General features: G+C 39.0%; 1 protein-coding gene across 8 annotated transcripts in view; it reads right to left on the bottom strand.

Moving 5' to 3' along the window:
* The window catches only part of LOC126248162 (inositol hexakisphosphate and diphosphoinositol-pentakisphosphate kinase), a 585,218-nt gene that overhangs the window by 50,248 nt on the left and 509,230 nt on the right, over positions 1–25,740 (bottom strand). For 6 of the 8 annotated variants that reach the window (XM_049948910.1, XM_049948915.1, XM_049948911.1 and 3 more), the window contains exon 26: positions 5,336–5,471. In XM_049948910.1, coding sequence (XP_049804867.1) covers positions 5,336–5,471 — 136 coding nt within the window. Of the gene's footprint in view, positions 1–1,212; positions 3,016–5,335; positions 5,498–25,740 lie in introns of those variants that run through there. The other 2 variants (XM_049948916.1, XM_049948917.1) reach the window with 2 other exon arrangements.

The raw sequence follows: 25,740 nt of genomic DNA, 5'->3' as shown, positions 1-25,740 counted from the left end.
ACATGAAACCTTCAATAATAAATACTTTTTATCTACAATGTACAATTAAAAAATATGGTCATGTATGAAAATCATGCCAATAGCTAATTTAGTAGTCACCAAATGTTTCTCACGCTAATTTAGATCGACCCTGATTCTTGTTCAGATGAGACAAGTTTAGTGTTATACAATATAGCAAATTAGTGAGCTGTGTTCAGTTTCTTAACTAAAGACAAAATTAATCTTCAGTCAGCAACATTTGTACAATCGACCCTTTGAGTAATAAAGTTTTAGATGTCAAACAATAGAAACTCTGGATTGAAATACCAACAATATTAGGAAAAGGATACATTGTTACACACTGTAAAGATGACTCATTGAGTTGCAGACAGGCACAACAAAAAGACTGTTATATATTATTTCTTCAGTGAAGAAACACACACACACACACACACACACACACACACTCTCTCTCTCTCTCTCTCTCTCTCTCTCTCTCTCTCTCTCTCTCTCTGCCTGTTTGCAACTCAACAGGTCATCTTTATGGTGAGTCGCAATCTATTCTTTTCCTAATATTGTTGAAGTGTCAGATACATTTTGCTACCTAGTACAGTCTCTCACAAACCCTAAAGTAGTTCTGTGTTCCTAACCATAATGAACTTTTCCCTCTTCCCTTCACTAATTTAACATTGTGGGAAGAGAACCCCCTGGGTATCAAATCCATACAGAGCGTTTCAGAACTTGGAATCAAAAAAAGTTTTGTAATGTAAAGCAAGTTAGACATAATATTAACAGCTAAAATATGACGCATGTAACACATACACCAATACAGTCTTTTAAAATCCAATGGAGTAGCAAATAAAATGTATATAGATTACACATTCTAACATATTAAGTTTTTTCATTACTGGCTTGTGATAATCGCAATATGAAATAGAAACATTTCGAAGTCTATTGTGAAGTAATGAAATCACCCTATTCACTTGCACTGTAAAGTCTGGTTTGGACCTGAAAATATCATTGTATTCGGGACTGATGAATATGGAGTTTAGTCCCATAAAACAACAAATTATCATCATCATCATCATCATCATCATTGTAATATAGTTCTGATTGTTGTAACTTCACACATTAATTATTTATTGTTAGTGCATGTGGATAGCACAAAACAGTAAATACGATACCATGGTTTCTAGGGCACTATTACAATGGGATTGGTGGTGAAACAGTGAGACATATTTCAGTTCACCACCAAAATAAATTAAAATATTGATAAACTTTGTGTCATGGAGTTTTTTTCTGAACACAAAATATGAAAGTATGGATATCCAAAATCATAGTTTTTTTAGATTAAGTTAAGGTTGTATAAAAGTATAGCATTTTAATATAAAAATGACAGTTTATACAAAATAACTTCAGGAAATTATCCATTTTACACATATTACAACAGTGATACAAAAATAATTTATTTCCAATTCAGTCAATCCTAATACTATAAAGGAAGTTGATCCTTACAATATTTTGAACGGTGAAAAAAAAATTGGAAATGAACATACAAATTATATTTCCAATATTGTAAATGGATCTCGTCCAGTGTTTACTTTCTATGAATCTGTGTAAAACCAAGTGCAGCTAAATACTGTGTATATTTGTGTACATAGCTTAATAATGTACATTATAGGAAGAGATCTGATATGGATACCACAAGGCAGTGCACTCACCAGCATTGTATCTAGCTACACTTGGTCAACAACATAATGTTCTTGTAACACCTCCATCTGATGATGAGCCTGAAGTGGCTCAAAAACATGTTCATGGTTGAATAAATTGTAAAAAGGCAACTGGTTGCATATTTATTACCAGATAAATCGCCAAGGATCTCATATTGCCAACCAACAGTTCACTTCAGATGTTTTAATTCTTAAAACATTTCGATTTCCACACATTAGGCAGAAATTATTTGACTCTAGTGGGTAGTTCTGAAGAAGTGCAAATTCAACAATCTGTGTGTTGATTGTGACACATCTCACAGCCCATTTGGCATAGGTATTTAAATAGTTCTATTTTGAATTTATAGTTCTAAACAATTAATGACCATAAATCTTTTGAGTGAGATGGTACATATTGTCCCATGCCTAGCTCAATACAACAAGTTGTACAAATTTGAATAAAAATCAGTGGAAGCACTGAAACCGAAGCTCTAAGATGAGGACTCATTTGAGAGAAATGTCTCTTCTAATACTCATTTTACTTCAAACCCATATAAGCGATGTGGGTGGGAGATAGGGAGTAAAAAGCTACATCCCATAAGCTGAATACCACAAGAGTTCCACTGTTGGTTTCAGAAAACCTTTCTGTTTAAATTATTCATAAAAGGACAGAAAAATACAATTTACATTTAACATATATAAGGGGAGGGAGGGTGAAAACAAATTACTGTAATTAGCAAAAAATAGTTCCAAATTTGACACAAAAATTTGTAGCATTACAGATAAAATATACAGTTTTATCTAAACAAACTTCAATACTGTTTGCACCATTTTAATTAAATGAAAAAAAAATTTAAAAGCATATACCTACAGTTACCATAGTTCTTTTTTTAAAAAATCAGTAATATTTTTTCAGCTTAGCTAACAATTGATGCTTTTAAGAATTTATAAAAACACACTTGCTGTAACTTCTCAGAAAATTAAAAACATTAGCCTTTAAATAACTAGTTTCAAACTGTCAACTGAATGTATATCTTATTTTAAACAAAATTTCTTTTGCACACTGCAGGATAAGATGTCTTTTGCACAGATATTATCAGAAATAACTGAGTCTATGCACACCAAAGTGTTATGAAAACTGCAAGATATACCAATCATAAATTTATGATCCCTGTGCTTCACATCACATCACAATATCACTACTTCACATTCCAGATGTATGATGATTCACAGCAAAAAAATTTTTTGTTCTTTTTAACTGCCCCCACTTTGACACTTTACAATGGACTAACCTAGTTTGAATTTCTTGTTTGGTACAAAATTTGATCTGAAAAAGAGAACAATTAAATCACTGAAATAGGTGTCTCAAAAACTGCATCAAAGTAACCATAAGTTATGTTAAGAATTCCTCACTGTCCATGTGCATCAACCAGCTTCAAACAGAAATACCATCTTTGATGTAAAGACTGAATCATATTGTGTTGATTAAATATGAAGCATTGTGGATGGCAACTGTTACAGGATAAGTAATGCTCAAATATTTTTGATGTCATTAGCAAATCATTCTCAGACAAGAAGACAGAACAAATGCAATTTTTTGTAAAGAAGAGAAACAATGTTATAGCAATTCTAATTATCTTATTCGTGCTATCAAATTATTGATTTGTAGTACAATGAAAGACAATTATATGCTTTCACCTACAGAAACAAAACTGAACGTAAGAAATATCTTTACAGTAAAGACTGTACCCGAGATATCATAGAGCAACCTTATTAAATGAGGATTATTGGGTCAACAACAAAGTAGCTCTAATGAAATTTCATATAGTGATGGAATGTGAAACATATCTGAACACACTAACGACCTGTTAAAATTAATCCAAATGCACATTTAAAATTATGGTAAATAGGGTGTAACAAAACAAAAAGGAGCTGCTGTATTTAAAATCTTCCAGAAATGGTGTAAAATGGAGGGAGGCCCACTGAGTGGCGCCCGAGTATCAAAATTTGCGTATAAAGAGTTGCATGTTTTGAGAAGTGTTTCTAGCAATAATTATTTCTGAGAAAACACTGACTTAGCTATCAACAGTTGAAGCATTCTGTATTTCATTGTAAGATATTTTAAACAATTTAGTGTTTTAACAGTGACAGATTATAATGATGGCATAGTGGTAACAGAAATAATTATATGTTTAATGCAAAGCAGACAAAAACTGTGATACAGTATTTGTACAAACTGGGCAAGAATCATGGAATGAATAGGTTTCCATTTTGTGTTTATGGAAGAAATTTAGTGAAATGACAGAAAACTCAAATCAGGGTTTCATACTGGATTTTGACAAAGATTCTTACAAATGCAAGTCCAGTCTGTTCAACATAATACCATCTCACACTGTGTCTGGTGGTAATATACTATACTATACTACACTATACTATACTTTATTATACTATACTATACCACCAATACCACCACCACTATTATGTTTATTATACAACGATGACAACGAGATTAGTGTTTAACGTCCCGTCGACAACGAGGTCATTAGAGACGGAGCGCAAGCTCGGGTGAGGGAAGGACGGGGAAGGAAATTGGCCGTGCCCTTTCAAAGGAACCATCCCGGCATTTGCCTGAAGCAATTTAGGGAAGTCACGGAAAACCTAAATCAGGATGGCCGGAGACGGGATTGAACCGTCGTCCTCCCGAATGCGAGTCCAGTGTGCTAACCACTGCGTCACCTCGCTCGGTATGTTTATTATATCTCATGACTTATACAATGGATGTCACAAGATACCTACTTGTGTGTTTGTGTCCATGTTCCTGTTCCAGCACAGACATTGGGTTGGTTGGTTGGTTAAGTTACGAGAATAATAGCGAGGTCATCAGTCAATAGTTCAAGAGAGAGTTCATCTGGAGTCAGTGACATCAGCCAGAAATTTGACTGAATTGTAATAGCATGTAGGAGTGGTAGAATCAAAGATGAAAACAGTATTAATGCCAGAGACGAAACAAGAGAGAGGAAAGTATATAGGTTGGACCAGTATGCAGACCAGAGCTCCCCCAGGACTCACCTGTGGTGACACATACCTCACCCACATACCATTCCCCACAAACTTGTAGTAGGCCTAAGACAGTAACAGAATAAATAATTCCTTCTAGCTGGGAGGTTCACGGTAGTACAGTGAGAAGCTAAAAGTGTAAACACAGACTCTGGGATTATAACAGTTCATTCACATCACATCTGCAAGAATTTAGTGAAGGTAGCTTTAAATTTTGGACATGCCCCTTTGACTCATTCAAACGAACACCACCATCATTACCATGCTACCCTCACTCTATCTACTCAGCACTGCCGAGCATTAGATTTTAGTGCGAACGTGAGTCCATCTCGAGCAGTTTCAGTTTCCTTGGGTCATTAAATAGTAAACAAAGTTCCTGTCCTCCATGAGTGTTTAATTTAATAGTCACATTCTACTAAACACTACTAAAAATTATGCTATTTATACTACAAAATGTGACAAAATATTAGTGGGACATATCTTCTTGACTTTGTGAGGAAAAGAAAGCTCAGCAAGAATTAGTATCAAGTATTTTCTACAGGTCTTTATGTCACATCTGTAAGGTGAATAAATGATCTCGAAATACTTACCCTTTAGTAGTAATTACATTTTCAGGTCTATCACGGTTTTCCACAGTCATCGCATCTCGCATAGAAAACTCAGCTCCATTTGGTGAGGAAGCTCCACTGCTGGATACAAATGAAGGTGGACCACTCCACTGTAAACCTGTGGGATTCAAAACAATAAACAACCTACACACGTAAAATGTTAGCAATTACTAAACAAAACAGGTTTTATCTCCAATTATTATCACTACCTGCTTCTACAGATAAATTAAATTTAATATCTTTAGTTTAATCTTATTCCACATCAATAAACAACCATTTAAAACATGCAAATTGTGTGAAACTTGAAAGGAGGGAATTGATCCAAATATTGTGATTATTCTGTTTACCCAATCAACAGTGATATCTACCTCTACATACATATTCTGCAAGCCACCATATGCTGCATGATGGAGGTTACCTAGTACCACTACTAGTAATTTACTTCCTGTTCCACTTGCAAATAGAGCGACGGATAAATGACTGTCTCTTTCTTTATCTCCATACAAGCCTTAATTCCTCTTTTATTATCTTTGTGGCTCTTACACAATATGTATGTTAGCAGCAGTAGAATTGTTCTGCACTCATCTTCAAATGCCAGTTCTCTACATTTTCTCAATAGCAGAACATCACCTTTCCTCTGTAACACTCGCATCTTAACTGAACCTAGTGCTAACAAATTTAGCAGCCATCCCTGAATTGCTTCAATGCCTTCCTTTAATCCAACCTGGCGGGGATACCAAACAGTCTAGCAGTATTTGAGAGAGGGGTTGCATTTTACAGATGAACAACACATTCTGAAAATTCTCCCAATATGCCAAAGTTGACCATTCACCTTCCCTACTTCTGTCCTTATGTGCTCATTCCCTTTCATGTCACGTTGCAATGTTATGCCTAAATATTTAATTGTTATGACTCTGTCAAGCAGTACACAACTAATGCTGTATTCTAACATTACAGGATTGTTTTTCTTACTCGTCTGCATTAACTTACATCTTTCTACATTTAGAGCAAGCTGCCATACGTCACACTAGCTACAAATTTTATCCAAGTCATCTTCTATCCTCCTGTTGTCACTCAAATATGACACCTTCCACATAACACAGCATTATCAGCAAACAGACACATTGCTGCTCACCCTGTCTGTCGAATCACTTATGTACATAGAAAATAAGAGTGGTTTTATCACATTTTCCTGGGGCACTGCTGATGACAGTCTCATATCTGATGAATACCTGCCATTGAGGAAAATGTATTGAGTTCTATTACTTAATTCGGTTTTTAGCAACTCACTTGTCTGACAAATGCTTGTAACTTTGCTAACAATATGCAGTGGGGCACCATGTCAGACACTTTAAGGAAATCTAGGAATACAGAATATACCCCTCCTCCATGCTTTGGTGGATATCATGTGAGAAAAGTACAAGTTGAGTTTTGCATGAACAATGCTTTCAAAAACCATGTTTATTTGTGGACAGAAGCTTTTCTGTCTAGAATAAATTTATTATATTCAGACTGAAAATATGTTGAAAATCTCTGCAGCAAACCTATGTTATGGATATTGGTCTGTAATTTTGTGGGTCTGCTTTTTTACCATTCTCATGTACATAAGTCACCTGGACTTTTTTCTAGTAATTTGGGGTTTTGCACTCTGTGAGAGATTTACATTAATGCAAGCTAAGTAAGAAAACCAAACTGGGATTCCATCTGGACCTCATGATTTATTTGTTTTCAACTCTTTCAGTTGCCTCTCTATGCCAAACCTCCATACGCAGTCTGCACTATAGTCATCAAATGATGGTATGTTTGTACATTCATCCTTAAATGTGAGATTTAAAACTTCAGCTTTCCTTTGGCTGTCTTCTATTGCCACACCAGACTGAATAGAAGCCTCTGACTTGCTTAGTGATTTTTCATAGGACCATAATTTTCCTGAGCTGCGAAGGTATGAAAATGAAAGTTGTATGCTTTGTGCATTTATCTTTTTACAGATGCACAAACTTCTACTAACATTTGCCTTTCATCATTTGTGCATTATGTTTTGAACTGAGACTGCAAGTCTCTGCTTTCTCAGTATTTTCTGGATTGTACTATTAAACACAATGGGTCTTTTCCAACCTTAATCCATTTACTTGGCACATACTTCTCCAGGGCACAATCTACAATCTGTTTAAACTTTCCAGAATGAGATTTTCACTCTGCAGCGGAGTGTGCACTGATATCTGCCGGGAAGTGTTTAAACTTTACCCATAAATTTTCTATGTCCATCATACTGGAACTAAATTATGTCCATTCATTTTCTAAGTGGGATGCTATCAACTGCTTGTCTGTTCTTTCTAGCAAAAATACAGTAATAGCCTTCTTGATGGATTTATTAACTTTAGTAACCATTGTAATTATGATGAGATCATGAACATGAATCACTGACAGTTATTGAACTAGCTGCTCAACACAGTTTTCAGAAAATGCATCCACAACTACTTCACAAGACTGCCTGTCCATACCACCTGCAATGAATCAATAGACATTCCCAGTTTATACTCTGTAGGTTAAAATCATCTCCAAATAATATTGCGTTATCTGGGTATTTCTTCATTACTGAGCACAGAATTTTCTTGAATGATTCTAAAACTGTCAAGGCAGAATTGGTTGACCCATAAAAAAATCTAATTGAGTTCACCTAGATCTGTTACACATGTCAAGTTAACTTCACAGCTGAACTCAGTTCCAAGCCTGATAGAGACAATATTTTTGTCAACTGCAATAAACACTACCCCCTCCCATCCTGCATTATCTAATCTGTCTTTTACGATACATGTAACATGTCTCGCTAAATATTTCAGAGCTTTCTATGTCACATTTCAACCAACTCTTGGTTCTAAGAATAATTTGAATACAACATCTTTCCTGGAGGGTAGTAAATTCAGGAACCTTGTTACAAATACTTCAACTACCTACATCATCATCATCATCATCATCATCATCATCTTGGACAGTTTCCAGCCACTGGCTGCGTCTGCCGGGAACACAAGCCTCTCCATCGTGTTCTGTCTTTCCACCATTCCCCCTCTTCCACCTTCGTCCAGTTCTCTCCTCTTCTCGTCACACATTCCTTCACTCCCTTCACCCATCTATCTCTTGGTCTTCCTCTGGGCCTCTTCCCCTCCAGTTGCAGATCAAACATCCTCTTTGGAATTCTTCCCTCATCCATTCTCTTCATGTGTCCATACCACTGCAGTCTTGATTTTTCTATCCTGTCCTGTACTGGTTCCTCCTTTAGTCTTTCCCTCACATACACATTTCGCAATCTGTCTCGTCTTGTTACACTCAACCTGCTCCTCTGGAACTTCATTTCACTAGCCTGTATTCTACTTTTGTCGTTTTTGTGCATTACCCATGTCTCACTTCCGTATGCCAATATGGGGACAAAGTAGGTTCGGTATATAATTCCCTTGGATTTCTGTGGCACCTCCTTGCTCCAAATAAGCCCCCTAATGCATTTGTAGAACTGCCCTGCTTTTCTGCACCTTTCATTTATTTCCCTTGCGTTTCCCCCCTTACTTTCAATCATGGTTCCCAGGTACTTGAAGTTCTCTACCACTTGTAGTTTTTCCCCTCCACAAGTTATATCCACATTTGGCCTATTCTTCTTCCTTGTTGTGACAATTATTTCACTTTTCTTTGCAGAGAAATGCATTCCATATTGAGCTGCCGTTGCCTCCCATGCATCTAACTGCTCTTGCACCTCCTTCTCGCAATTTCCCCATAACATCAGGTCATCGGCAAAAAGCACTGCTTTCATTTTATGATCTCCAATTGCATCTGATACTTGCTGTAGGATTTCATCCATAACAATAATAAACAATAAAGGCGAAAGTGCACTTCCCTGTCGCAGCCCATTTTCCAGCTTGAACCATGCAGTACGTTCCCTCCCCACTTTCACACAACTCTCTCACTTCCCTCATACATTTTTCTGACTTTTCGTGTTATCTCTTCATCTATCCCTTTTGCGTTCAGCACATCCCAGAGCTTGTCCCTACAGATACTGTCATACGCCTTCTCAATATCTAAAAAGGCCATGATTAAGTCCTTCCCGTACTCATAGTGCCTTTCCTGCAGTTGCCTTACCGCAAATATGAGGTCCATTGTTGATCTTCCCAGTCTGAAACCGTACTGCTCCTCTTGCAGTCTACTTTCAATACTGCTTCTTATTCTCTTCTCCAGGATCTTTTCATAGATTTTTCCACAGTGGCATAGCAGGGTGATTCCTCTGTAGTTCTCACATCTCCTTTTACCCCCTTTCTTGAAGATCGGGACTATAATTCCTTTCTTCCAATCCTCAGGAATTCTGTTCTCCTTCCACACCACCCTCAGCACTCTGTATAGCCACTGGGTTCCTACTTCTCCTGCTGCTCGTATCATATCCACTGTTACTTCGTCCCAACCTGGTGCCTTGCCCCCTTTCATCCTCTTTATGGCTTCTTCCACTTCATTCCAAGTTAGATCATCAATTTCCCCACTATTATAATCGTCTGCTGCCTTAGGCTCTCCATCGCTGTTAGTTACCCGCTTGGCGGCATTCAACAGATCTTCAAAGTACTCCTTCCAAATCTTTTTGAGCTCATGCATTTCCTCCACAACTCTTCCATTATTATCCATGATCCTCAGGCACTCGCTTCTGTCGTTCCTCTTATTTCTTACCATGGTGTAAAGTACTTTTTTGTTCCCTTCACTGTGCTCTTCTAACATTCTTGTCCATTTTTCCATCCACTTCTTCTTCTCCGCCCTTACTATGGTCTGTGCCGCTTTCTTGCTTTCCTTATATTTTACCCTAGCTTCCTCTGTTCAGGTCTGGAACCATTCTCTGAAGGCTTTGTTCTTTCGAAGTACTGCCTCTTTACATATGTTGTTCCACCATGGGGTTTCCTTACTTCTCCTCTTTGTGCTAGTTCTTCCGCACACAGTCTCAGCTGCCTCAACTAGAGCCCTCTTAAAATCTCCCCATTCTTCTTCCACTGTTCTCTGATCTTCCTTTGGCAGCTTCTTCCTGATCAGTGTCTGGTACTGGGTCCTCCGTTCATCCTCTTTCAGCATCCATGTCTTCAACCTTTTCTCCTGTATATCTGTTGCCCTCCTATCTTTTTTCTCTCTCAGGGTGGCTACCAACAGCCGATGGTCACTGTCTAAGGCCTCAGATGGAATGACCTTAATATCTGTTAGGCTGCTCATCATCTGCCTATCCACTAGTACATAGTCTACTACTGAAGTTTGGGACCAGTCTCCACTGTACCAAGTTATTTTGTGGCTACTTCTCTTCTTGTACCAGGAATTTGCGATCGCCAGCCCATTCCTCTTGCAGAATTCCAGCAACAATTTTCCTTCTCTATTTCGGTTCCCCCAGCCCTCTGGTCCCATTATCTCCTCGAATCCTTTCCTGTCTGTGCCAACATGTGCATTGAGGTCCCCTATCTACATCTACCCAAAAAAACAAAAATGCTCATATGCACTCCAGAAGTACTATGCTACCCGATTAGCTACTTCCTTTGGGTAGTGTACCTGTGGTCTATCAAGGAGAGTCCTGACAGATCAGCAAATGATATATACATTTTGTCTGTGTCCTCCTGGTCCTTTCTGTATAACAGTTAGCAGATTTGGAAGATTCATGAAGTATTTACCCTGTTCAGTTATCTATGTGGATCAGCAAATGAAGAAAAGCACATATTAATTAACTAACACTATATGAGATTTCAGAATCAGTCATTTTTACAAACAGATGGACAGATATACATACAAGCATTGTAGCCCATGAATATATATATATATATATATATATATATATATATATATATATATATATATATATAAAAAGAAAGATGATGAGACTTACCAAACAAAAGCGCTGGCAGGTCGATAGACACACAAACAAACACAAATATACACACAAAATTCAAGCTTTCGCAACAAACTGTTGCCTCATCAGGAAAGAGGGAAGGAGAGGGAAAGACGAAAGGATGTGGGTTTTAAGGGAGAGGGTAAGGAGTCATTCCAATCCCGGGAGCGGAAAGACTTACCTTGGGGGGAAAAAAGGACAGGTATACACTCGCACACACACACATATCCATCCACACATACAGACACAAGCAGACATATTTAAAGACAAAGAGTTTGGGCAGAGATGTCAGTCGAGGTGGAAGAGTAGAGGCAAAGAAGTTGTTGAGAGACAGGTGAGGTATGAGTGGCGGCAACTTGAAATTAGCGGAGATTGAGGCCTGGCGGATAACGAGAAGAGAGGATATACTGAAGGGCAAGTTCCCATCTCCGGAGTTCGGATAGGTTGGTGTTGGTGGGAAGTATCCAGATAACCCGGACGGTGTAACACTGTGCCAAGATGTGCTGGCTGTGCACCAAGGCATGTTTAGCCACAGGGTGATCCTCATTACCAACAAACACTGTCTGCCTGTGTCCATTCATGCGAATGGACAGTTTGTTGCTGGTCATTCCCACATAGAATGCATCACAGTGTAGGCAGGTCAGTTGGTAAATCACGTGGGTGCTTTCACACGTGGCTCTGCCTTTGATCGTGTACACCTTCCGGGTTACAGGACTGGAGTAGGTGGTGGTGGGGGGGTGCATGGGACAGGTTTTGCACCGGGGGCGGTTACAAGGATAGGAGCCAGAGGGTAGGGAAGGTGGAAATCCCCAAACCACCTTCCCTACCCTCTGGCTCCTATCCTTGTAACCGCCCCCGGTGCAAAACCTGTCCCATGCACCCCCCCACCACCACCTACTCCAGTCCTGTAACCCGGAAGGTGTACACGATCAAAGGCAGAGCCACGTGTGAAAGCACCCACGTGATTTACCAACTGACCTGCCTACACTGTGATGCATTCTATGTGGGAATGACCAGCAACAAACTGTCCATTCGCATGAATTGACACAGGCAGACAGTGTTTGTTGGTAATGAGGATCACCCTGTGGCTAAACATGCCTTGGTGCACAGCCAGCACATCTTGGCACAGTGTTACACCGTCCGGGTTATCTGGATACTTCCCACCAACACCAACCTATCCGAACTCCGGAGATGGGAACTTGCCCTTCAGTATATCCTCTCTTCTCGTTATCCGCCAGGCCTCAATCTCCGCTAATTTCAAGTTGCCGCCACTCATACCTCACCTGTCTCTCAACAACTTCTTTGCCTCTACTCTTCCACCTCGACTGACATCTCTGCCCAAACTCTTTGTCTTTAAATATGTCTGCTTGTGTCTGTATGTGTGGATGGATATGTGTGTGTGTGCGCGAGTGTATACCTGTCCTTTTTTCCCCCCAAGGTAAGTCTTTCCGCTCCCGGGATTGGAATGACTCCTTACCCTCTCCCTTAAAACCCACATCCTTTCGTCTTTCCCTCTCCTTCCCTCTTTCCTGATGAGGCAACAGTTTGTTGCGAAAGCTTGAATTTTGTGTGTATATTTGTGTTTGTTTGTGTGTCTATCGACCTGCCAGCGCTTTTGTTTGGTAAGTCTCATCATCTTTCTTTTTAGATATATTTTTTCCACGTGGAATGTTTACCTCTGTTATATATATATATATATATATATATATATAGAGAGAGAGAGAGAGAGAGAGAGAGAGAGAGGGAAACATTCCACGTGGGAAAACTCCAAATCCCATGCCACTTTCCTTGATGTTGACCTCCACCTGTCCAATGGCCAGCTTCACACGTCCGTCCACATCAAACCCACCAACAAGCAACAGTACCTCCATTACGACAGCTGCCATCCATTCCACATCAAACGGTCCCTTCCCTACAGCCTAGGTCTTCATGGCAAACGAATCTGCTCCAGTCTGGAATCCCTGAAGCATTACACCAACAACATGACAACAGCTTTCGCATCCCGCAACTACCCTCCCGACCTGGTACAGAAGCAAATAACCAGAGCCACTTCCTCATCCTCTCAAACCCAGAACCTCCCACAGAAGAACCATAAAAGTGCCCCACTTGTGACAGGATACTTTCCGGGACTGGATCAGATTCTGAATGTGGCTCTCCAGCAGGGATACGACTTCCTCAAATCCTGCCCTGAAATGAGATCCATCCTTCATGAAATCCTCCCCACTCCACCAAGAGTGTCTTTCCGCCGTCCACCTAACCTTCGTAACCTCTTAGTTCATCCCTATGAAATCCCCAAACCACCTTCCCTACCCTCTGGCTCCTACCCTTGTAACCGCCCCCGGTGTAAAACCTGTCCCATGCACCCTCCCACCACCACCTACTCCAGTCCTGTAACCCGGAAGGTGTACACGATCAAAGGCAGAGCCACGTGTGAAAGCACCCACGTGATCTACCAACTGACCTGCCTGCACTGTGATGCATTCTATGTGGGAATGACCAGCAACAAACTGTCCATTCGCATGAATGGACACAGGCAGACAGTGTTTGTTGGTAATGAGGATCACCCTGTGGCTAAACATGCCTTGGTGCACGGCCAGCACATCTTGGCACAGTGTTACACCGTCCGGGTTATCTGGATACTTCCCACCAACACCAACCTATCCGAACTCCGGAGATGGGAACTTGCTCTTCAATATATCCTCTCTTCCCGTTAGCCACCAGGCCTCAATCTCCGCTAATTTCAAGTTGCCGCCACTCATACCTCACCTGTCATTCAACATCATCTTTGCCTCTTCACTTCCGCCTCGACTGACATCTCTGCCCAAACTTTAAATATGTCTGCTTGTGTCTGTAATGTGTGGATGGATATGTGTGTGTGTGCGCGAGTGTATACCTGTCCTTTTTTCCCCCTAAGGTAAGTCTTTCCGCTCCCGGGATTGGAATGACTCCTTACCCTCTCCCTTAAAACCCACATCCTTTCGTCTTTCCCTCTCCTTCCCTCTTTCCTGATGAGGCAACAGTTTGTTGCGAAAGCTTGAATTTTGTGTGTATGTTTGTGTGTCTATCGACATGCCAGCGCTTTCGTTTGGTAAGTCACATCATCTTTTTATATATATATATATATATATATATATATATATATATATATATATATATATATATATATATATATATATATATATATATATATATATATATGTGTGTGTGTGTGTGTGTGTGTGTGCACGCATAAATTTTTCTGAAGAGACATCTATTCTTTATATATTGTAAGTTCTGATTGGATGAGGATAGGGCAGGGAATTGGTATCTGATTTTTCGGAAGTAAACATCCCGAAATTTGTTCAATAATTTCAGAAAACTGCAGGAAACCTAAATCTGTGTGGCCAAGGGGAGGTTGAATTCAGCTTCTATCTACTGCAAGCCCAGTATGTTTATCAAAGCGCCACTGTATTCAGCATGACAGATACATGTGTATTTCATAATCACAATGGCAAACAAAAGCACTAATGTACACTATTTGAAGCATATACTGCAATTATGCACAGGAGCAGGTGTGTGTTGTGAATGACGGAGGGAAAGAAATGAAGTTCCAAGAAAGGAAACTATTGCAAAGTGCATACAGAATTTTTATACACATGCAAACTAGTGGACAATATAAATAACTTTAGTTATTTAACAGTGTTTCACCAGAAAAGTAAGTCAATACAAAACAAAATGCAACAACTATAAATTGAACTAGATGCCACAGTAGCTTGGTTGTCTGTGTTACTGAACACTGGTGCAAAGGAAGTGGAATTGAATACATATTTTTACCTTCTTATGAATTGGCTTGTTACTACAGCAGAACATAAAGATGGTTTGAGGCTCATGTATATATGTTAAAAGGGGACTTCAGTTTATAGTTAGAAGTGATATGATTTCTTTGAGTGAAGAAAAACATTCTGAACTCTCAGGAGTAGAGTTAAAAGAACAAAATACACTTAAAAATCTGTTATACTGTGCTTATATCGGTCTCCTAATGGTGACATTGAAAACTTTTTCATTAAATTAATATAAGTGCAGGACAAGACAGGTAATCCTAAAGGACATATTATTATTTGTGAAGATGTAAATATTAATATGATGAAAGTGGAGAAGTCAGCAATAGATTCTTGAATATCGTGTACAGTTATGGTATCTCGCAATGGGTAGCAAAAGCCAGAAGAATAACTAAACACTTATCTTCAATAACTAACCATATTCTAACAGATATCAACCATAACTGTTGTAAGGTAGCTGTTAAAAACCTTGGGGTATCTGACCATTTTGGTCAAACTGCAGAAGTTAAAATATCTAAAAAGAGATAATCAAGCTGATTAGCTGCAGAAGGGTGTTTTTGAAATCAAAAAGGTGCAAATTTGCAATGTAGATGACCAGCCAGAAGTATATTCCGGAACACATCTAAATGAAAAATTTAACATATTCATAAATATATTCAAATTAAACTTTGGGGAGGCAATTTCTAAGATAGTATATTATGTTGGGGAATCTAACAGAAAGAATTGGGTAACAAAAGGTAAGAAAATAATAGTGACCCAGCCTTCTTACAGTTTTTCTCTCTGATACTAAAGGATAACAGAAATTACTGCAGGAAGCAAAAAGAATCTAAAATGATAGGACCATACAGAACTCAAATCAATAAAAGCAAAGCCATTTGGAATACCATAAAAATAGTTTAACAGATAATCCCAAGGACCTCGTCAACTTAGCAAACAACTAATTTAGAAATGTAGCAACCAAACTGCAAGAAAAGCTTCCAAAAATACAACATTTAGCTATAAAAAAACTATATGCCTCACACAATGCTGCCGGTACCCACCATTGGGGAGGAAACCAGTATGATTCCTCACACATTTAAGAGTAAAATGACCACAGGTCTATATGAAGTTCCAACTGGTCTACAAAAGACTCCATTAGCAGCATTAAAGCATCCCTAACAGACGTTATAAATGAGTCATTCTCATCAGGCTGCTTTATGATTACCTAAGGCATGCAAAAGTTCTTCCCAATCACAAAATAGATGATACAGATAATATAGGGAATTACAGACCAGTTTGCTTACTGTCTTCCTATCCAAAAATAATAGAAATTATTCTGAAACACAGTCTTGTGGATTATTTGCATAAATGACATCTGTGCAAAGAACAGTTTGGTTTCAGGTCTAGAAAGTGAACAGAAGCTACTATAGCAAAATTTACAAAGCAGGTTTTAGAAGCCCTAGATAAAGGAGAAAAAGTAACAGGCATTTTCCTTGACCTCAGAAAAGCATTTGGCACAGTTGATAATGAAATAATTCTAGGTAAACCTGAAGCTCTAGGAATAAGGGGGGTTGTAAATAAATGATTTAGATCTTACCTAGAAGACAGAATGCAGGGGGTAAAGATATCCCAAATTTCAAGTGGCTCAAATTATGTGGTGAAACATCTTTCAGTTCAAGAATATTTGAACTTTTTAGTCCCTCAAGTGAGCATGTTACATCCAATACTGTTTCTCATAAACACTAATGACTTCCCAAAATAAGTCACACAAGGAGGAACCCAAGTTATTTGCCGATACAGCAATATAATAATTACAGATAAGACAGCAGAAATGTTAGAAGTAAAAGCTTATGGTGGTCTACAACTGGTCAAATAACAATAAAGTAGCTCTTTATGTAAAGAACAGTTTGGTTTCAGGTCTAAAAAGGGAACAGAAGCTACTATAGCAAAATTTACAAAGCAGGTTTTAGAAGCCATAGATAAAGGAGAAAAAGTAACTTTTACATTAACTTTTACATAAAAAACCTAGTATAATGAAACTTAAAGTACATAATGAAACCATGGAATGTGTAGCTGGCACAAAAGTTTTAAGTATATATGTTGACCAACAATTAAAATGAGATGAAAGTATAAGAACACTTGGAAAAAGAATTAGCACAGCATGTTCTGCCTAAAAGATATATTCTGGGGTGCAAATGCACAGAATGTGGAAAGTGTGTTCAAACTACAAAAATGAGCCATCAGAAAAATGAGCAAGAGTCATAAAAGGGTCCACTGCATTTAGTTGTTCAAAAAAAAGGGTATTCTGACACTTCCAAGTGAACACATCAATATGCAGCAAACAGCTCCATACATGATCATCAAATCAGATATGGTAATTGCTTGTACCTAGATAGAATGAACAGAGCACAGATCCAAACCACTATGTTTTACCAAGCAGTTAAGATGTATAATAAACTGTCAAGGGAGATTACAGGCATAAAGGAACTCTACAAATTTAAAAAGCATCTTAAAGAATATTTATTAAAATAGTTTACTCCATTAAATAGTTTATGTTACATCAAGTTATTTCAAATATGTAACCAGGTTGACCAATTACAAAGTAGACCTAGCGGATGGAATAAGCTTGTAAGAAACACAAAGCATTGTAGTTTGTAATTCACTCCATGCAATGTAAAACCCAAGTGTATTATCAGAGAGTCTTATGATTCATTTCTCTTGTTTGAAGCAGGCTCTTTCTGCCCCACATGACTCAGTGATGAATACCTCTGTGTGTGTGTGTGTGTGTGTGTGTGTGTGTGTGTGTGTGTGTCATTCACGCACATGCACCTGTGTGTTATAATTTTATGAATATCTTACATACATCCTGTTCCATTTTATGCATATCTATCACAAATGATGCATACACACACATCAAAAAAAGTTTTACATCACCTCGGCTCCGAGAGTTCCGCAACCTGTACAGAAAATTCGAATAGAGATCAACTTAAACATCATGTCTGCCCTTTTTATTGCCCATGAAAACCGCACATTGCATGTTGTAATACCATACAGTGAGACCTTCAGAGTTGGTGGTCCAGATTGCTGTACACACCAGTACCTCTAATACCCAGTAGCACATCCCCTTGCATTGATGCATGCCTGTATTCGTCATGGCATACTATCCTCAGTTCATCAAGGCACTGTTGGTCCAGATTGTCTCACTCCTCAATGGTGATTCAGTATAGATCAGGCAGAGTGGTTGGTGGGTCACGTCGTCCATAAACAACCCTTTTCAATCTATCCCAGGCATGCTTGATAGGGTTCATGTCTGGAGATCATGCTGGCCACACTGGTCAAGTGATGATGTTATCCTGAAAGAAGTCATTCACAAGATGTGCATGATGGGGACGCGAATTGTTGTCCACGAAGACGGATTCCTTGTCAATATGCTGCCGATATGTTTGCAATATCGATCGGAGGATGGCATTCACGTATTGTACAGCTGTTTCAGCGCCTTCCATGACCACCAGTGGCGTACATTGGCCCCACACAATGCCATCCCAAAACAGCAGGGAACCTCCACCTTGCTGCACTCATCGGACAGTGTCTCCACGGTGTTCAGCATGACGGGGTTGCCTCCAAACACGTCTCCGATGATTGTCTGGTTGAAGGCACATGCGACACTCAGCAGTGAAGAGTATGTGATGCCAATCCTGAGCAGTCCATTCGGCATGTTGTTGGAACCACGTGTAGCGCGCTGCATGGTGTCATGGTGCCATGGACGTCGGGAGTGAAGTTGTGCATCATGCAGCGTATTGCACACAGTTTGAGTCGTAACATGGCGTCCTGTGGCTGCATGAAAAGCATTATTCAACATGGTGGCATTGCTGTAAGGGTTCCTCTGAGCCATAATCTGCAGGTGGCAGTCATCCACTGCAGTGGTAGCCCTTGGGCGGCCTGAGCGAGGCATGTCATTGACACTTCCTGTCTCTCTGAATCTCCTCCATATCCGAACAACATTGCTTTGGTTCACTCCAAGATGCCTGGACACTTCCCTTGTTGAGAGCCTTTCTTGGCACAAAATAACTATTCAGACACAATCGAACCATGGTATTGACTGTCTAGGCATGGTTGAACTACAGACAACACGAGCCGTGTACCTCCTTCCTGGTGGAAAGACTGGAACTGATCGGCTGTTGGACCCCCTTTGTCTAATAGGCACTGCTGATGCATGGTTGTTTACTTCTTTGGGCGGATTTAGTGACATCTCTGAAGAGTCAAAGGTACTGTGTCTGTGATACAGTATCCACAGTCAAAGTCTATCTTCAGGACTTCTGGGAACCGGGGTGATGCAAAACTTTTTTTGGTGTGTGTGTGTGTGTGTGTGTGTGTGTGTGTGTGTGTGTGTGTGTGTGTGTCATCCACACAAAGAAATTTTTCTATAGATGAATGAATGAATAAAATTTTAAAAAATAATAATAAATAAAATCAATGTATCATGATGACTGTTAGGATTTGTGAGTGACACTTGAGACGTTTAAGGCTAAGCACAAACTGAGACATGTACAGCACATATGAAGTGACACAACACTAGAGCAAGACATGCACATTCCGCATGTGTCATGCAGGTCTTGCACATTTTGAGATGCTTAGACATTCCTTGCTCATACCAGGTGGCGATGCACTGCACTGAAAGAATCGAGGTGCATGCCAAGTAATCTCTCTCAAAGAATTCAACAGAAACTATTCAGTAAAAAATTTAATTTTTACATTAGCTGTATGTGTCAGCTTCCTGATGCAGAACATGTCATCTTGTTAATGGTCACAATAATTGTGACATTTGCATTTAAGTAAGACATTGCGCAAATTTCAAAAAGTTTGCATTGAAAAATAGGAGTCATTGTGATACTGCTTTTGGTGCTTATTACACCACATGTTGCTGCTTATGAAATTTAGGTAACATATTAAATTTCTCATAATTGGACAGATATGTAATTTACTCACCCAGTAGTGGCAGGGGAACACACACATAAAAGAATTTACTTATGCACGCTTTCAGAGCCAGTGGCTCCTTCTTTTGGCAGAAGGGTTGAAGGGGAAGCAAAAGGGGTGAAGGAAAAGGAGTGGAGAGGTTTGGGAAAAGGGGTAGATCTCAGAAAAGTCAACCAAAACTGCAGGTCAGGGGAGACTTACCAGACGGGATGAGAAGGAACAACTGATTGATGGGGACTACACTGACAAGATTTCCAAACCTCAGAGCTTCAAGGCGGAAGACAGAGATTACTGCTAAAACACTGTGCATGAGTTAGTAAGAGTGAAAAGTTAAGTGCATTGTACATGACAGAGGTGGGAGGGGGACGGCACAAAATAGACAGGTTGGAAAATAAAAGATGTAGAAAACTAAAATAGACTGAAGAAACGAGTAGTTACTGTGAAAAAATGCTGAGACATAAGAAATTAACATTAAGGCCAGATGGGTGGCAAGAACCAAGGACATGTTGCAATGCTAGTTCCCACCCACTGAGTTCTTAGAAACTGGTGTCTGGGGGAAGAATCCAGATGGCATGTGTGGTGAAACAGGCATCCGGGTCACGACTACCGTGTTGCAAAGCATGCCTCTGCAACAGGGTATTGCTTGTTGCCAGTATGCACCCTCTGCCTGTGCCCATTCATCCTAACTGATAACTCAGGCAGTAGTCATGCCGATGTAAAAGGCTCAACAGTGTTAACATAACAGCTGGTATATGTTCTTCACTTTGTTTTAGTTTTCTACATCTTTCATTTTCTGAACAGTCTATTTTCCTCCATCCCCCTCCCACCTGTGTTAAGTACAATGCACTTAGCTTTTCACTCTTATGAACTCATGCATGATGTTTTAGCAGTAACCTCTATCTTTTGTATTACCCTGCCTTCCACCTTTAAGCTCTCAGGTTTCAAATCTTGTCCAGTGCAGTCTCTGACAATCGGTCTTTCCTTCTCATCCCATCTGGTAAGTGTCCCCTGACCTGAAGTTCTGAGTGACTTTTCCGAAATCTACCCCTTTTCCAATACTTCTCCAGCCCTCTTCCTTCACTCCTCTTCCTTCCCCTTCAATTTTGCATAAATATAACCTTCTTTTACATTTGTGTTCCCCTGCCACCCCTTGATGAGCAGAATTTTATCTATCAAATTAAACTGGCAAAAATTGATTATTTTTGTTGTCATACTGAATTTTTCATTAGACTTGGGAGGAGGTCTCTCTCTGTCTCCAATCTTGAGAAAATGATATTTATGTAGCATGTATGCTTCCGATCACTTGCATGTGAGAACGAAAAATTCATAACAACAGCCCTAATATCTCCAAAACTGATAGAGATGTTGAAATGAAATTGTATCAAATGACTGCACGCAAGGAGGAGAGAATTTTACCAGATACATGGTACTTTCTTATCTAAGGTAACACAACAGAAGCTATAGTTTTTATTTTACTTTTTCAATCCAGTACTATAATTTCTGAGAGTCATCGATAGCTACTGAATAGATACTTTCTTAGTACAAAAATAAACATAAAATTCCTTCTCTTACGTTACTGCAAACCAACACAGTGAGGTTCTGATCACCAACTTCTTGTTTTATGACACACACTATTTCAGGATTCTGTCATAAATAGCTACTGCAAGGAGAGTTTGTGCCAATTATAATGTATTTTGGCAAAAGAAGCACAATTAAATCTGCCGGCAAGAGAAATGTAGCCATTACTCATAAATGATTACACATCCTCAAATGAAGAATGTTAATAATTCACCCAAAAATAAATCACAAATTCTGTTGCGATCTTGGCAGAATCTCCATAACTCATTGTATTTTTAACAGTGAATGACTGGAATGGAAACTTACTACAGGATTTTTTCCTGTACTTCATCTGAGAAGTATGAAAATAATTATGAGTGTGCCCTTTGGATGGGGTAACGTGCACATGCCAGACAATGGTTTGCCAAACTGACAATGTGTCATTCATGAATAAAAGAGTCATTGTTGAGAAAGTAAACAATTGATCCGCTACAAAATATGATGGTCAGTGTACTGTCAGTAGCTTGGAATAATGCGCACAGCAGGAATGTGGAAGCTAACCAGGTGTGCTCTGTCATGAATGCAGGACTGACTTTGTCAGTAATTCAGGGTGACTCAAAAAGAAAGAACACACTTTAATGGTTTGGTGTATTAGAGAAAATGGATTAAAGACAGAAACACATTGCACATATCACTGGGTAGAAGATGGCTCAAAGTTTTATGTTCTCACAGACACTATACCAATTACTCAACATAATCACCATGCACTGCTTGAGAAACATTGAAACAGCAGCCCATTTTATCCTGCACACAAATCAACAGGTCTCTGTTTATTCAATTGACAGCTCCAACAATATGATTTCTCAGTTCTTGAAGAGTAGATGCCATAGGTGGGAGTATGACTCTGTATTTTATGTATGCCCACAGAGAAAAGATCGTAAGGTGTGAGATCTGGCAACCTGGTACGCTAAAAGCAGTGAAAAAGATCTTGCTGTCAGTGTCTTCCAATCCAACATTGTGGGATGGTGGTGTTAGCATAATGCCACACCTCCAGGTGAAAGTGAGGTGGGGTGCCATCATGCATAAAAATCAAATCATTGGAACCTTTGTGAAGTTGAGGAAACAGCAAATTTTACAGCATGTCATGGCATGACATTTCTGTCACAGTTCCCTCCGCAAAAAAAGAAGGATCCATAGAATATGTGAACAGAAACAGCACAAAACACTTTCAGTTTAGGTGAGTCTCTTATGTTTGATGCTCTCATGATCCCCAATTTCTTACATTACGGTGTTTTACTTTACACGACAGACGAAATGTTGATTTGTTTGAAAAGACGAATCATTTAGAAAAAGTGTCCCCTGTCATATACTGGAGAACTTAAACACAAAATTTGTAACATGACAAACCATTGTTTTGAGGGAGTTGAAGTTCCTGGCTTGCTCATTTTGTGGACTTCTGAGGGTTCCGTATGAACACGTCTCGCGTATGATTGACATTTTCATTAGATGTGCATGGCTGACCAGTGCTCTTCCATTTGCACATCCAATGAACTTCCACAAATTTTGTTTGCCAGTATAAGTCTGATTGTGCAGACGTGGCTTCTTGCTGATCAATGGCAGAATGTATGTCGCACGTGAGCAATGGATTGACTTCACGCTAATTCCAACATGAAAACTGATTTCTCTTGTGGTGTAGTTGCCATGTTGCTACAAACAAACAGCAGTACAGGTGTGTCAAAACTTTGAACCTTCCTCTATCTAATGCCATGGGCAATGTGTTTCCATCTTTTATAGTTCATCTGCAATAAACAACTGAAATCTGTTCTTTCTTTTTTAATCACCCAGTACATTTCAACACATTAAATATATCAGATCACCATACTCTTTCATGATACTGACACTTTCAGAATAATACTAAGCACATCCTTATTAGTGTAGCCTGTTTTATGACAAGTATACTGTTGCTTATATCATGTATGCAAACACTGAAATGCTTTTTCTTGTCACTGTGTCAATCAAAACATTGTCATTCATAGGGGTTTCTCAACTGTTTCTAGCTTACAGTGAGAAGGTGATGTCCGCATGCATGTAGGATAGTGTCTCCTCTTAAATCCATATCCAAGAAATCAAAGTGAAACTTACATACTTGATATCTTGGACACTTTTTACCAGGCATAGAGAGAAATTCCGACTTTTTGAATATTTGTATCAGATTGTTCAGATACACCAGCATATTAGGCAGCATGTAGACAATCTTTTTTCACTGTATAATATTTAAAATTTCTTGCCTTGATTCTTGGTCACGATTTTATAATATTCCTTACTAATTTGCTACAATCACAATGAATCATCTATCTCTTCTTGCAATTTCAAGACACTATGGAGGCAGGAGATATAAGACAGTGGTGAATGGCTCACCAGTCACTGGATTAAACTATAACTAAAAAATATAAAGTACTAATGAAAAAAGATCGACAGCTTAAATGGCAGAAAATGGAACACTACTCCATGACCATAAAGTTCAGTAGTAATGTAATATTTTCTCAGGCAGCTAATACTACCACTGACCACATGCACATTGTCAAAGGAAACACGTGAAAAAATATCATGAGCTCAAATGAAAAAAAAAAGAAACACTATTCCAGTAGCAAAATAACATTTTTTCAGATGGCTAATACTACTGCTGCCCACATGTGCATTGCTAAAGGAAACATATGGGAAGACTGCTTTCCCACTCCACACCTAACCTCTTCCACAGCGCTAGTGTGGTGTGTGACATGAGAAACTGTGCCACAAACAAAACACCATGCGATCCGGCAGGCATGCAACTCACCTCATTACCCAATTTGCATTCTCCCACTTGAACCTGTTAAGTTACAAAAATGCACGTGCCCTGGGCTGCACCACATGTGCTATGAATCTCTCAATTTGCACCTAGCCTTACAGATGAGGAATTGGTCATAGGAGTATGAAGCATGTAACAAATAAAACTGCAAATGAGTCAGAATTCCCACACATGATTTAACAGATGAAAGTACTGAGCAACATAAGACCAATGAGGATTCATCATGTGGCACACAACTACTTGGACATATGCTGCAAATTGGCAGGGTTCTTACTATAAACACATACAAGCATGGCACCAAAGGGGGAAGTTTGCCTGTATATCTTTAACCAAGATGATATGTATTTGAAACTTAACGTTGGTTTTCTACCTAAATGCAGCACCTTTTACTTCAATATCAGTCACCAAAATTTAGGATAACAGCACATTCCAATACATGAATACAGCACACATGGTTCTGCCAAAAAATGAATAAATTGCTTCTAGATGGCAGTAAAATATACAGTTTTGTTGCAGTTTTTGAAATTTCTCATTTATGAGAGCACCAATGCAAAATGAAACTTTGCATGAAACTTGCAAAAACATTAAGAGAAACAATAGCACTTTTGAAGAAAGCTTACCAAGATGACGATCTAGTCAGGATGCAGTGTTATGAAAGTATCTCCTAACTCAAAATTTGTCATCAATCAACTGTAGATGACCCTTAACAAGGAAGGCTTCCCAGCACAAATTGTCGCACTCACATTCATAAAATCGAGAAACATTAACAAACTGGCAATGATCAAACACCAGTGCAAAGGATGATCATGGGGCACAAGGTTTTGGTTTACAACTATAACACCAAGACTGGTGTCCAGGCATCATAGTGGGTCAGGAAAGTATTTTTACATCCCAAAGTAGCACAAAGATAAAGCTAACAACTATATTCCTGATATCAATGGAGTTGTGGATTTGGAATTTTTGCCTCCATGTTGAACAGTCAACAATCATTACTACCCAAGCTTTTTGCATACAATGCAAGTGCCAATTTTAAAAAGAGAAAAAGAAAACCTCAATTAAGGCAATAAAGAAGTTCTGCCCCTTTACACAACACTGATGAAATTATAGTGGATTAATCACTGGCATGGAAAGACACTCAAAAAGAAACTTCTGCGCACTGAATGGCAAAGTGGCAAGGCTACTCAGGCACTAGTGTGAATAGATGAGCTTGAGCACTTTGAAGCACGATAATGTAGGTTGGATAAAATATTATTAAAAAAATTCAAAAAATTTTAACAATCTGTGTTTGATCTATGTCACACATGTTTAACAGCTGGTAACTTAGAAA

Source organism: Schistocerca nitens, chromosome 3 (assembly GCF_023898315.1).
Source record: "Schistocerca nitens isolate TAMUIC-IGC-003100 chromosome 3, iqSchNite1.1, whole genome shotgun sequence".
NCBI lineage: Eukaryota > Metazoa > Arthropoda > Insecta > Orthoptera > Acrididae > Schistocerca > Schistocerca nitens.
This window is presented reverse-complemented; position numbering and strand designations above follow the sequence as displayed.